Source organism: Entelurus aequoreus, linkage group LG22, assembly GCF_033978785.1.
Source record: "Entelurus aequoreus isolate RoL-2023_Sb linkage group LG22, RoL_Eaeq_v1.1, whole genome shotgun sequence".
In the NCBI taxonomy this organism is placed as follows: domain Eukaryota; kingdom Metazoa; phylum Chordata; class Actinopteri; order Syngnathiformes; family Syngnathidae; genus Entelurus; species Entelurus aequoreus.
The window spans coordinates 44126324-44141938 of NC_084752.1; the positions used below are offsets into that span (position 1 = coordinate 44126324).

General features: G+C 39.2%; 1 protein-coding gene across 1 annotated transcript in view; it reads right to left on the reverse strand.

The window, feature by feature from the left end:
• LOC133639443 (lipopolysaccharide-responsive and beige-like anchor protein) overlaps positions 1-15615 on the reverse strand; it is a 120993-nt gene that overhangs the window by 43956 nt on the left and 61422 nt on the right. The window contains exons 4-6 of the mRNA XM_062032733.1: positions 10853-10953; positions 7312-7407; positions 7102-7223 (exon numbers count right to left, since the gene is read on the reverse strand). Coding sequence (XP_061888717.1) covers positions 7102-7223; positions 7312-7407; positions 10853-10953 — 319 coding nt within the window. The remainder of the gene's footprint in view (positions 1-7101; positions 7224-7311; positions 7408-10852; positions 10954-15615) is intronic.

A 15615-nucleotide genomic window follows, 5' to 3' on the forward strand; every position in this document is an offset into this window, starting at 1 on the left:
CGAGGAGTACATCAGTGCCGTTGCAATATGAGAAGAACCACCAAAGCAGCAAGTTTTAATTGTGATGAGAACTGACTTGTGGAAAAATATGCCAAAGCAGACTTATTTCGCAGCAGAGTAGAAGACTCCCTCTTGTTCAGCGTTGCCTCTTCCATGAGCACGCACACACACACACGGCCCCTCCCCCCGGCCCATACGATCTCCCCCTCTGTCTGCGCCTTTCTCTTTAGCGCCTCCCTTGCCGATGTTAGTGTAAGTGGATTGTAATTGTTTAAATGTGTATTATTGTAGCAATGTGGTTGTTGAAGTTAAGGATATTTGTGATTGCTGATCGTATGTGTGGGCACCAAAGGTACACTACCGTTCAAAAGTTTGGGGTCACCCAAACAATTTTGTGGAATAGCCTTCATTTCTAAGAATAAGAATAGACTGTCGAGTTTCAGATGAAAGTTCTCTTTTTCTGGCCATTCGGAGCGTTTAATTGACCCCACAAATGTGATGCTCCAGAAACTCAATCTGCTCAAAGGAAGGTCCGTTTTGTAGCTTCTGTAACGAGCTAAAGTGTTCTCAGATGTGTGAACATGATTGCACAAGGGTTTTCTAATCATCAATTAGCCTTCTGAGCCAATGAGCAAACACATTGTACCATTAGAACACTGGAGTGATAGTTGCTGGAAATGGGCCTCTATACACCTATGTAGATATTGCACCAAAAACCAGACATTTGCAGCTAGAATAGTCATTTACCACATTAGCAATGTGTAGAGTGTATTTCTTTAAAGTTAAGACTAGTTTAAAGTTATCTTCATTGAAAAGTACAGTGCTTTTCCTTCAAAAATAAGGACATTTCAATGTGACCCCAAACTTTTGAACGGTAGTGTATATGTGCGCATGTTGGCAGAGCACCACATACAGAGGACAGCAGCTTGTTGTTGTCGTTTTGGCTTTTTATTAAACAGAAAGTTGACCCTTGTTGTCAGAATAATTGTATCTAAGTTATCACAGAACTTTGTGCTTCAATGAGTTCCCGGCGAGCAGACAAAAGCTGTCTTTGATCTTACCAATCAAAAGGCTTGTTAAACTCCACTGTGTAGGATGGGAAGCGACATGAATGTGTCAGTTTCTTTGATCTATTGTAATCCACAGGAAGATTTTGTCTTCTACAAAGCGTAGAGGAAGCAGGACCTGAACCCCTCCAGGCACCTTTTCTTTGAACTGTTTTGTAACCAAAGGCGACGGCTGTTTACGACCCCCCTTCCCTTAGAAACAGCTGTTGCCATGTAATTAGGGAAAGTTCAAATAAAAGAGGAGACGTGCGACCTTTCGTCAGAGCGTGGTGGAAGACTGCACAAAGAGTACAGCCCAGATGTTTCTCCTCAATGAGCTAAATTGAATTCTGTCTCTGTTTAATTCCTTGCTTCTTGTCTGTTTAATAGATGTCAACAGTGTTTGAACCTGACACTTATGTTTGTTTGATATACCTTACTGTATATCACTTTATATTGTGTTCGAGGCTGCAACCCATTATTCACATTTACATTGTTCCTTATGGAGAAATGTGTTTCACTATTGCTTGGATTTACCTAACGTCATGTCCATTACCTCTTGTCCTGCTCGTTAAATGTGAGTGGCGGTCATGCTAGCAGCTGTTCTCAATTGGTACTTGACGCCATTTAGCCTTCCTCGAAGAAAAAATGCCCTATGCTTGCCTTGTTTTCAGCTGTACGAACCATTCAATTCGTGAAAAGGATTCGTCGGAGTACCTCGAGAGGTAATCAACAAAGGTGGAAAAGAGCTAGATTTTACGAAAGACGACGAGAAAAGTGCCATCCACTGCAGTGGGAGGGAGCGGAGTCAAAGAACGCTCAAGTTTGCGGTGACCACTTGGTTTAACGTTTGTTTGACATATTTGTAATATACTTTATTCCAGTAAGTATTATCTTGATATTGTTGGTATTTAAAATTCTAACAGATTCTTGTATCTTGTATCTTCAACCCAACTCTCTTGTTTGAGTCACACATTAAGAGTGTTACTAAAACAGCCTCCTTTCATCTCCATAAAAGCGCTGAAATTCGTCCCATTTTGCCCACCACCAACGATGAGTTCATGATTCGTGCGTTCGTTACGTCTCATCTCGATTACTGTAACGTATAATTTTTGGGTCTCCCTATGTCTAGCATTAAAAGATTACCGTTAGTACAAAATGCGGCTGCTAGACTTTTGACAAGAATGAGAAAGTTTGATGCGACTTTAAGGTTTTACTACTTACGTAAAAAATACTAAAGGGTCTAGCTCCATCCTATCTTGCTGATTGTATTGTACCATATGTCCCGGTCAGAAATCTGCGTTCTAAGAACTCCGGCTTACTAGTGACTCCCATAGCCCAAAAAAAGTCTGCAGACTTTAGAGTGTTTTCTATTCTATTTCTATTCCAGTACTCTGGAATGCCCTCCCGGTAACAGTTAGAGATTCTATCTCAGTAGAAGCATTTAAAGGCCTACTGAAATGAATTTTTTTTAGTCAAACGGGGATAGCAGATCCATTCTATGTGTCATACTTGATCATTTCGCGATATTGCCATATTTTTGCTGAAAAGATTTAGTAGAGAAAATTGACGATAAAGTTTGCAACTTTTGCTCGCTGATAAAAAAGCCTCGCCTGTACCGGAAGTAGCGTGACGTCACAGGAGGTAATATTCCTCACAATTTTCCTTTGTTTACAATGGAGCGAGAGAGATTCGGAGCGACAAAGCGACGATTACCCCATTAATTTGAGCGAGGATGAAAGATTTGTGGATGAGGAACGTTAGAGTGAAGAACTAGAGGCAGTGCAGGATGTATCTTTTTTCGCTCTGACCGTAACTTAGGTACAAGCTGGCTCATTGGATTCCACACTCTCTCCTTTTTCTATTGTGGATCACGGATTTGTATTTTAAACCACCTCGGATACTATATCCTCTTGAAAATGAGTCGAGCACGCGAAATGGACATTCACAGTGACCTTTATCTCCACGACAATACATCGGTGACACACTTAGCTACGGAGCTAACGTGATAGCGTCGTTCTCAAATGCAGATAGAAACAAAATACATAAATCCCGGACTGGAAGGATAGACAGAAGATCAACAATACTATTAAACCATGTACATGTAACTACACGGTTAATAATTCTCAGCCTGGTAAAGCTTAACAATGCTGTTGCTAACGACGCTAAGGCTAACTTAGCAACTTAGCAACCGGACCTCACAGAGCTATGATAAAAACATTAGCGCTCCACCTACGCCAGCCAGCCCTCATCTGCTCCTCAACAGCCATGCTCACCTGCGTTCCAGCGATCGACGGCGCGACGAAGGACTTCATCCGTGGGTTCGGCGGCTAGCATCGGCTAGGCGTCTGCTATCAGGGTAAGTAGTCCTTGTTGTGTTGCTACAGCCAGCCGCTAATACACCGATCCCACCTACAACGTTCATCTTTGCAGCCTCCATTGTTCATAAAACAAATTGCAAAAGATTCACCAACAAAGATGTCCAGAATACTGTGGAATTATGAAATGAAAACAGAGCTTTTTCTACGGGCTCCGAATACTTCCCTTGCCCTCGTGATGTCACACGCATACGTCAGCATAATACAACGTTTTTAACCGGAAGTGTGGCGGGAAATTTAAAATTGCACTTTATAAGTTAACCCGGCTGTATTGGCATGTGTTGCAATGTCAAGATTTCATCATTGATATTATAACTATCAGACTGTGTGGTCGGTAGTAGTGGCTTTCAGTAGGCCTTTAAGGTTTTACTACTTACGTAAAAAATACTAAAGGGTCTAGCTCCATCCTATCTTGCTGATTGTATTGTACCATATGCCCCGGTCAGAATTCTGCGTTCTAAGAACTCCGGCTTAGTAGTGACTCCCATAGCCCAAAAAAAGTCTTCAGACTTTAGAGTGTTTTCTATTCGGGCTCCAGTACTCTGGAATGCCCTCCCGGTAACAGATAGAGATTCTACATCAGTAGAAGCATTTAAGTCGCATCTTAAAACTCATTTATACACCTTAGTCTTTAAAAAGACCCTTTTATAGACCAGTTGATCTGCCGTCTCTTTTGTTTTCTGCTCTGCCCCCTCTCCTGCGTGGAGAGGTTATCAGGTGGCCACGGATCAGTTTCCACGGAGGATGTGCTAGCTACTTGTCTACATAGAAGAGAATCCACTGCTGGCCTCACTATGGACTCGACGCTCACATTGTTAATTAAAATGTTTCTTTTTTTTTTCTTGCCCTGATGTGGGATCTGAGCCGAGGATGTCGTTGTGGCTCGTGCAGCCCTTTGAGACATTTGTGATTAAGGGCTATATATACTACCGTTCAAAAGTTTGGGGTCACATGTAAATGTCCTTATTTTTGAAGGAAAAGCACTGTACTTTTCAATGAAGATAACTTTAAACTAGTCTGAACTTTAAAGAAATACACTCTATACCAGGGGTGGGCAATTAATTTTTACCGGGGGCCGCATGAGCAACCCGAGCACTGCTGGAGGGCCACACTGACAATATTTCAATTAAATTTTGCTCAAATTATTTTTGATATACCGTAAGATAGATAATAATAATAATAATATTTTCATTTAACCTAACTTATCTTTATACAAAAGCAGATGGCTTTTGATGGTTTTATTTTTAACACTTTCTTACACAACACTTCCTGATGTATATTACAATACAAAAATTTCAATTTCTGTCACTTTATCCTGCATCCTTTGTTGTAAAACCTTTATTTAACCAGATAAGAAAACGTTGTGAACGTAGCACGCCTGTAAGGTGATTGGCGAAGAAGGAGGAAGCGTTGCTGTTGCGGAAATGAGGAGTGAGGATTGGTTTTCCTTTTGGAAAGAACGAGATAAGTTGAGCAGTGTTAGTATAGCATGCTCAATAAAAGTTTAAAAAGTGCATCAGACTTGGTGTGCACTTCTTCTGGACGCTACAATTGATGTCAGAAGTGGGATGAAATGCCTCCCAGTTCGCCTTGCCATCAAACCTGGGAGTCTTCATTGAGGGCGGAATTCCCCCCGTGGCAAGCAGCGTGGCTGCACCTGTAAACGCTCTCTCTCTCTCTCTCTCTCTCTCTCTCTCTCTCTTTGCGGCGAGCTCCTCACGTGGCACGTACCTCCCGATGACGTAGCACACAAACAGTGCAGTATGCGCAAAGTTTTACTTCTGCCACCAATTGTAGCGTCCAGAAGAAGTGCACATCAAGTCTGACGCTCTTTTTAAACTTTTATTGAGCAAGCTATACTAACACAGCTCAACATATCTCGTTCCTTCCACACGCACGTCTCCTCACTCCTCATTTACGCAACTCAAGAAGACAACATCTACTTCAGCAGGTCGTTACACTATATTCTTTAAACACAGCAACGTGTGTACCACAAATAAGCACACAGCTTTACCTTTACTTGTCTTGTTGAAAACACGCCATTCGTCATCAACTTTTCTCTTTTTAGTCGCTGTGCGCCTTCCCTCACAGGACATACGCACATATAACACTTTTCAAAATAAAAGCAGCACAGTTGTATTGCACGCACGACAAAGATGTTTTTTTAAATTTATTTTGTAATTTGAGATTGCAGCTGCGCGCACGAGCATACGTCCACACGGAAGTAATACAAATAACGCTTTTCAAAACAAAAGCAGCACCGTTGTATTGCACACTCGAAATAGATGCTTTTTAAAATTTATTTTGTAATTTATAATTGGCCTCACGCGGGCCGGACAGGGACGTACAAAGGGCCGGATGCGGCCCGCGGGCCGCACAATGCCCAGGTCTGCTCTATACATTGCTAATGTGGTAAATGACTATTCTAGCTGCTAATGTCTGGTTTTTGGTGCAATATCTACATAGGTGTATAGAGGCCCATTTCCAGCAACTATCACTCCAGTGTTCTAATGGTACAATGTGTTTGCTCATTGGCTCAGAAGGCTAATTGATGATTAGAAAACCCTTGTGCAATCATGTTCACACATCTGAAAACAGTTTAGCTCGTTACAGAAGCTACAAAACGGACCTTCCTTTGAGCAGATTGAGTTTCTGGAGCATCACATTTGTGGGGTCAATTAAACGCTCAAAATGGCCAGAAAAAGAGAACTTTCATCTGAAACTCGACTGTCTATTCTTGTTCTTAGAAATGAAGGCTATTCCACAAAATTGTTTGGGTGACCCCAAACTTTTGAACGGTAGTGTAAGTAAACTTTGATTGACTGATTAATTGATACTTTGTCAGGAAAGGTTCTAGGTCTCCCCTCTTGTTTATTTCATACACAAATCTGTCAGAGTACATGTGACAACAGGACAAAAATCAAATATGTTGATTGAGTAGTTGTTGGTTTGTTAAATAGATATGCAGTCACGGGTGTCAGCTGCCGGGTGCTAGTCGCTGTACTGTAGTTTGCTTACATAAACACGTCCTGGCAAGACGCAAAGTTAAATTATGAAATGCGACCTTACCCGAGCAAAAATGATGCATGATTTATCTGGGCGAGTATTGATACCAATTACCTTGACCCAGCCACACAAAAAGAAATTGTACGTTTATCAGTTTTGTCATTGAGAATGATGTCTGGAGCGCAAGATAACTTGAAATGTCTGGGAACTCCACCAGACAAATAGTCCTGGATATCACTCGACAAATCTTTTTTTGATAAAGTACCGGGCTCTATTCCATTGCATAGTTCGATTTTTTTGCTCGTATCTGCTTTTTGCAGGAAGATCTCGGCCCCTGGCGTACTTTGAGAGATCGCGTGCTGCTTGCAGCCATCTTGGCTTGGTTGACCACCGCTGTTTTTCACGTCCGGGAAGAAGTCACGTGACGGAATACAAGCAATACAAACTTTTCGACCTCCAAACCCTTTTTAGCAACCGTTTAGGTTCATAGATTGAGGTTTCACTGTAAATCTCACAATAATGAAAAGGATGATCATAATTGAACTTCACAAATCTCAACATAAAATGTATCTTTTTTTAATGGCTAGAGCTTGTATTAGATTATCTGTAGGTGCAAACAGTCAGTGTATACATGACTTAGAGAATACGTGTTTTAGTCATATTTTACTAACCAGTAGAGGTAAGGCTTGTCTTTGTCCACATTGATGTTGTTGAGAGGGTCCATGCGCAGCCACGTATGGAATGTAAAGCCGTTCTGGTATGGCCACCTTGCAATAGGTGGAAGAGCTATGGCCTGTTAGGAAGACCATAAAAGAGCATCCGGGATGTAAACAGAAATGTCTTGTTTGCAGCTCTGGTCATTTTTAAAAAGGTGAACTTACAGCAGCGTTTTTCCCGGGGAAGCTGAAGAAGGAGTCAGGTCCATTCCTGTGAGCCATGTACTTCAGCACTGACAGAAGCTTCACTGCATGACGAGGCTGAGTGACAAAAAGTGACAAAACAAACTTGTCAAGCATATTTTAAGTATAGGCGACTGACATGCGTCATTTTTTTTTCCCAATCTCTTCTGTATAATAATAATATTGTTGCTCTTGAAGCCTGTATCTGCTGTACAGATCTACTAGACTGGGGGTCAGCAACCCGCGGTTCTTTAGCGCCACCCTCATGGCTCCCTGGACCTCTTTCAGAGATGTGTGAAAATAGAAAAGGTGTAGAAAAATTTTTTTTTTTGGTTTCATATATTTTCTGTAGGAGGACAAACATGACACAAACCATCCTAATTGTTAGAAATCCCATGTTTATGTTAAACATGCTTCACTGATGAGAGTATTTGGCAAGCACGGTTTTATCCTACTAATTTCAGCAATCCTTGAACTCATCGTAGTTTGTTTACATGTACAACTTTCTCCGACGCTGCCACAGAAAGACGTGTTTTATGCCACTCCTTCTTTGTCTCATTCTGTCCACCATACGTTTTATGCTGTGCGTCAAAGCACAAAAGGTGAGCTTTGTTGATGTTATTGACTTGTGTGGAGTGCTTATCAGGCATATTTGGTCAATCCATGACTGCAAGCTAATCGATGCTAACATGCTATTTAGGCTAGCTGTATGTACATATTGCATCATTATGCGTCGTTTGTAGGTATATTTGAGCTCATTTAATTCATTTTACTTATGTCCTCTGTGTATTTAATTTATTATTGCATGTCTCATGACACATTATTTGTATGTAATATTGGTTGCATTTCTGATGGTTGTGTGCCATGTTGATCCAGACCACAGCAAACGTTACCTAGCTTGCAAAGATTGTAATAAATCCATTAGAAGAAGACAGAAGACAGTAATTTCCAGGAGTTATCTCATCCTGTGAGAAGCCTCTGTTTTACTAATGATTTAAAAAATGTGTAGAATAAAAATTAAACTACAACATTTCTGTCAACGAAGATTTGCATCAGCCTTCGATAGTAGGTTAATATAGACACTTCCATAATGTGTTGCCTTCATTATAACACTTATATAAGGCTTTTCATTTTTTGCGGCTCCAGACAGATCATTTTTTGTGTTTTTGGTCCAATATGGCTCTTTCAACATTTTGGGTTGCCGACCCCTGTACTAGACAAAAGAGAAGTGTGGGATAATTCTCTTGTTGCATCATATGTGTTTAACTTTATTAAGTGTTCCAGATCAGGAAGGTATAGAAAGTAGAAAAAATAAGAAAACTGAGAGAGACAACAACAACAGAACTACATCAGCAACACAATATATACAAATAGGACACCAGTGAAGTAGACAGTAATAACAGTATTGACAATGATAGTTGCTTAATAGCAATAACAATATTAATTATGAATAATACAATTGACTTGTATTATCAACATTACTATCATTTCAAATGTAACAATACATAAATTAGATAAATAACTGAATTATAAGAGAAAGGAGAAAAAAAACCTTAACTTTTCATATGTTTGTCTGCATGCTAGTACCACAGCGATGGAGCATGTTGGTGGTATTACAAAGGTCATGAATCTGTACTATTCAACTGTGATTAAGAAATCACGTCGGCGCAAACAGACCTGGATTCCAGTCGGGAAGGTAGTGTTAGTACTGTAATCTAATAACCAAGGTTTGTAGGAAATTGGTAGTTGTTTAGGTTGTTGGGTAACAACACTATGCGCATAGGTTGGTAGATGTTTGTAATGATTTAGGTAGACAGACATGTTAGTTGAGCACGTAAGACTGGTAGTTAAACTGACCATTATTTAGTCAGTCTGTCAGTCCCATTGGCTGTTTAGTTTACCACTTAGTTAGTGTTATAGTTTGTACGTTTAGGAGCTAAAGTGGATGGTTTGTTGGGTTAGGAGCTACAGCAGTCAGTCAAGTAATGAGCTTAGTCAGTCGATAATGCTGGCAATGAGTTTGGTTGGTTGTTTACGGTGGCTGTTTAGTCTACCACTGTGTTACTTTAGTTAGTAGATACAGGGGCAGTTTAGCTAGTTTTAGTTAGTAGATACAATGGCTGCTGAGTTACTTTTAGTTAGTACCTGGTAAATACAGTGGCTGCTTTGTCCCTTTTAGTTCAAAATAGCCACCATTTGCTCTGATTAGTGCTTTGCACACTCTTGGCATTCTCTGGATGAGCTTCACGCACACCTGTGAAGTGAAAACCATTTCAGGTGACTACCTCTTGAAGCTCATGGAGAGAATGCCAAGAGTGTGCAAAGCAGTAATCAGAGCAAAGGGTGGCTATTTTGAAGGATCTAGAATATAAAACATGTTTTCAGTTATTTCACCTTTTTTTGTTAAGTACATAACTCCACATGTGTTCATTCATAGTTTTGATGTGACAATGTACAATATACACTACCATTCAAAAGTTTGGGGTCACCCAAACAATTTTGTGGAATAGCCTTAATTTCTAAGAACAGGAATAGACTGTCGAGTTTCAGATGAAAGTTCTCTTTTTCTGGCCATTTTGAGCGTTTAATTGACCCCACAAATGTGATGCTCCAGAAACTCAATCTGCTCAAAGGAAGGTCCGTTTTGTAGCTTCTGTAACGAGCTAAACTGTTTTCAGATGTGTGAACATGATTGCACAAGGGTTTTCTAATCATCAATTAGCCTTCTGAGCCAATGAGCAGACACATTGTACCATTAGAACACTGGAGTGATAGTTGCTGGAAATGGGCCTCTATACACCTATGTAGATATTGCACCAAAAACCAGACATTTGCAGCTAGAATAGTCATTTACCACATTAGCAATGTATAGAGTGTATTTCTTTAAAGTTAAGACTAGTTTAAAGTTATCTTCATTGAAAAGTACAGTGCTTTTCCTTCAAAAATAAGGACATTTCAATGTGACCCCAAACTTTTGAACAGTAGTGTAAATAGTCGTGAAAATAAAGAAAACGTATTGAATGAGAAGGTGTGTCCAAACTTTTGGCCTGTACTGTATATAGAAGGGAAAAAAATAGAGCAAAAAACCATAATGTAATGAGAAAAGCCTGAAATGTTGACGCAAATAATGAATAACAAATATTTGTGTAGTTTAAATATATGTACCGTTTCTTTGGCCTCTTTAGTTTTCCATGATGTCATTTACCACCCCCACCCCTCTTTTGTCGAAAATCGAGTTTTTAAAGGGAAATAAATCTGGATCTTATTTTTGGCCAAAATAATGCAGTTTGAGTAGATTAGTTCGTTAAAAGAGATAAGGCAGTTTGCTGACGAAACACTGCGGTTCATGTAGAGACATGGCTGCAGAGAATCCTTCTGGACCAACATGACCCAGCTCATCAGTGTGACAAGGGCATGGGCCCGGTGGGGCGACAGCAGTTGACGTGCTGCCAGCACATTCCTCACGTATGTGTCCGCCACAACTAAGACGACATCACGGAAGGCGGTTATGCCCGTGACTCACCCACTGGCCTTTCTCTCCTTGAAGCTTGCTGAAGAACAGCTTCAGCTCTTTGACCGTGATGCTGTAGCTGGCCAGCACGCCCAGCATGTCCACCAGCAGGTCTGAAAGGCACAAGCAGGGGGGAAAAAGAAAATAGTTATTTCGACTGAAAGTAAATCAAGGAAGTTATCAAAAGGAGTGAGATAGCCTGCAAGCTTTGGTGAGAGCTGTGTATACTGTAATAGCTTGTATTCTAGCTGGTAAGTAACCAGAGAATTGATGAACAAACTACAGATTGCCCGATTATCGGCGTCAATATTTGGCATTTTCATGTACCGGTATATCAGGTAGGGTTGTCCTGATACCAATATTTTGGTACTGGTACCAGTACCAAAATGTATGTTGATACTTTTCTAAATAAAGGGGACCACAAAAAGTGGCAATATTGGCTTTATTTTAACAAAAAATCTTAAAGTACATGAAATATTTGTTTCTTATTGCAATTTAGTCCTTAAATAAAATAGTGAACATACTAGACAACTTGTCTTTTAGTAGTAAGTAAACAAACAAAGACTCCTAATTAGTCTGCAGTAACATATTGTGTCATTTATACACCTATTATTTTGTAAACATTATAAAGGACAAGATGTAAAAATGTATTATTAATCTACCTGTTCATTTACTGTTAATATCTGCTTACTTTCTGTTTTAACATGTTCTATCTACAATTCTGTTAAAATGTAATAATCAATTATTCTTCTCTTCTTTAATACTTTAAATTAGAGATGTCCGATAATATCGGCCTGCCGATATTATCGGCCGATATATGCGTTAAAATGTAATATCGGAAATTATCGGTATCGGTTTTTTTATTATCGGTATCGGTTTTTTTTTTTTTTTTTTTTTTTTTTAATTAAATCCACATAAAAAACACAAGATACACTTACAATTAGTGCACCAACCCAAAAAACCTCCCTCCCCCATTTACACTCATTCACACAAAAGGGTTGTTTCTTTCTGTTATTAATATTCTGGTTCCTACATTATATATCAATATATATCAATACCGTCTGCAAGGGATACAGTCCGTAAGCACACATGATTGTGCGTGCTGCTGCTCCACTAATAGTACTAACCTTTAACAGTTAATTTGACTAATTTTCATTCATTACTAGTTTCTATGTAACTGTTTTTATATTGTTGTACTTTCTTTTTTATTCAAGAAAATGTTTTTAATTTATTTATCTTATTTTACAAATTTTTTAAAAAAGTACCTTATCTTCACCATACCTGGTTGTCCAAATGAGGCATAATAATGTGTTAATTCCATGACTGCATATATCGGTTGATATCGGTATCGGTTGATATCGGTATCGGTAATTAAAGAGTTGGACAATATCGGAATATCGGATATCGGCAAAAAGCCATTATCGGACATCCCTACTTTAAATAAGTTATGGCTGATTCTACAAATGTAGGTATGGATCCGATACCAAGTAGTTACAGGATCATACATTGGTCGTATTCAAAGTCCTCATGTGTCCAGTGACGTATTTACTGAGTTTATAAACATAATATGAATTTTTTAAAAAGGAAAAAAGATTTTGTGACGATAAAAAATATAAATGTAATCATAGTAGTATTGACTAGATGCGCTATTGGTATCATTACAGTGGATATCAAGTGTAGATCTACTCATGGCATTTGTTTACATTCAGGCACGCTAACTTGCTGTCAGCGGTGAGCTATTGTATCCTCCTACGGTGTGTAGTGAAGCATGTTTAGCTAGTCCTCGTCCTGCAGTGATAATGATAGTTGTAAAAAACTTACTTTATTTGTCACCATGGAGGCCAGCATTAGTGATTTAGAAGTAGCTAAAACATTGCCGACTGCGGATGGATGTTCGATGCTAGTTAGCCATGTCTTAAAGCACTTCTTCCAGAGGGTGTTTCGGTGTAATAACTTCACCTTTATCTTTAATTTTTAACCCAAAATGCATCCGTTCTCCCTTTTCTGTCTGCACACTGTGTCTGCTTGTAAGTACTCTGTGTGTGTGCGCTGCCGAACATGCTCCTCTGCTCGTAAAACCAGCAATGTCACCACGTGACTACGCGCCGTCATGCCCGGGAACCGGTACTTTTCAAACAGAGTATAGTACCGTCTTTCATTCATTAGTACCGCGATACTATACTAGTACCGGTATACCGTACAACCCTAATATCAGGTACCTGCTTTTTTATTCAATTAGTTGGGTTTTTTTGCTACAACAGAACTACATTAGAACTACATCAGCAGATACAATATACACACACAATACCATTGTTTAGTATTAAATAAAACATATAATTATTAAAGTAGATAGTAGTAACTACTGCTAAAGCACCAGCCTGTTTTCTCTGCTTGAGAAAAGTTCCTTTTTTAATTCATTTAGGAATAACAAATAATCTCATTGGCAAAAATTCTCCCAAAATGTATTTTGATATCTGACAGGGCATTTATTTGAGTTTTTGTGGGACTCCTTCTCACATGGAAGAAGATGTATCAAAATCCTATATTTTGACCAATTTTCCCAGAAGATTTTCTATATTTTGAAATGCAAATGTTGATGCTCCTCTGACCCGCAGCATTAGAAACACATAATAAAGGTGTTTGTAAAATCAACCTTATGTATTGTGGTGCTAAATTGACTACAACATTAGCGCCGCATGAAACATTGTCGCTACTGAGCTGACGTTTATTAAAAATAATGTTAAAAAACAACTTAAAGCAGGGGTGCCCACACTTTTTCAGCAGGCGAGCTACTTTTCAAATGACTAAGTCAAGGTGATCAGCTTTTTGAGACTCTTATTTTGTTAAGAGATGGGGCAGCACTTTTATTGTGAAGACAGGAACTGTGCAGTCGGTCTTTAAAGTTTTGACGGCAGGCGCGAGAGTCTGTTGAAATAAAAAAAGTTTCTCGTCTTCATGCCTGTCATTTTTTCTTAATAATGATCTGGCAGCAGCCAGCGTCATCTCACAAGACCCTCGGGTGCCGTGAATGTCAATCAAGTGACCAAAGTCACGTCTTGGTGAAGATTGATGATTGATCATTTTTAGGACTAATTTTTTAATGCCTGGCTGGCGATGGACTGACACACCCTCCACCATCCACCGCTAGCTCGCCATCGATGTAATGGTCACCTCTGACTTAAAGTCTTGTCCAGGTGTTTACTGAAATATACAATTCGTGTTTAAATGAATACAGTGTTTCCCACACATTCATATGATTTAGGGCTATATAAATAAACATTGATTGATTGATTGATTGATTTATTTGTGGCGGCCCGCCACGAAAGAATTAAGGCCAGCTTCTCGGGCAAATCATATAGTTGATGTAGATGCCCATATCGGCTGTTCAGATTTACTTTACAAAAGAGAAGTGTAGGATCAAGATTTTTGGAGCTCTTTGTTCAGTGGATCAGATGTTTGATGAAGCTTTGTGTCTATCTACCACCACTACTGTTTTCTGTTTATTTGTTACGGACTGTGGCAGGACACCTCTGCCTCTGTTTCACTTTATGTTGCTGGTAAATAATATGGTTGTAGTAGTAGGCTAAAGTTAAATGATTTAGTATGCACTAATTAAAGGGGCAGAGCTTTAAGAGACATTTTAGCTTTTATATTTTTATAAGATATATTTTTTGTAAGAACCACAATTAATAAATATATTTCAGTGAATAACTTATTGTTCAAATCTGTATATAAATATGTACATAAAGTGTTGTAATTATATTGTAAAATGGATGGATGGATGGACGTTTAAAACAAAACTGTTATTATTAATTAGTAAGTATACATTTTTTGAGCCTTTTTAGAGAAAATCATATCATTGTAGTAAATTATGCAAATTACTCGATAATGTCATGGTGAACACGCCCATAGCCACGCCCCCACCGCCACAGGTACCTTGGCAGTTTATGGGAAACACTGGAATATCTAGGGATGATACTCGAAACCGGTTTTCCCGGTTGTTTGATAAGAAAAGAACCGAGTCCTCGGACTCGAATCCCTTTTTGAGAACCGGTACCCGTTATCGAGACCACTATAGTAAAGGAAAAGAGTTGATTCTTTATTCGAATCCCGTCCCGACCAGAAATGCTCCGTGGGACATCACAAGAAATGACGTCACGTAGCTCAGTCATTAGGCGCACATAGCGAAAGCAGGAAAACAATGGACGGGAAAAAGCGCTCCAAGGTGTAATAAAGTTCAAAACAAAAGCTATAATCCATCGAATAACTTTACTGAGAGATTTGAGCAGGGTAAAACACATGACCAACACTTTTACCACCAACCGGAAACATAGCAACCAGGCTAGCAACGCACCTCCTTTACGTCAGCTGTCGCAACCTTCTTAAAACAACCGCAGCACATACATATATATACAACATATCTCCCTTTTTTAACTTTTGTTTTTCTTTCCTTGTAAACAAAACAAAATCACACTGTAGATGTGTTGTCTGTCTAATTATAAATAATGCAGACGAGGCGTGTTGGCTGAGTTCTTGACGTTTACTTTCACAGGTGACGACATGCAACACTTTTCGGGGCTACCGCGCATGCTCGTAACTCCCGTTGCATGCTGGGTAGTGTAGTTGTTATATTCTCTAGCTCATAACATTTTTCCCCCTATAAAGAAATAATGTTAACTCAATAAAGTGTATTTCTTTTTTTAGCTTTAACTTTCCATTTTTTTAGCATTGTATCCACATTTGCAAACAACTTTTCTCTTCATAGAATTTTCTTT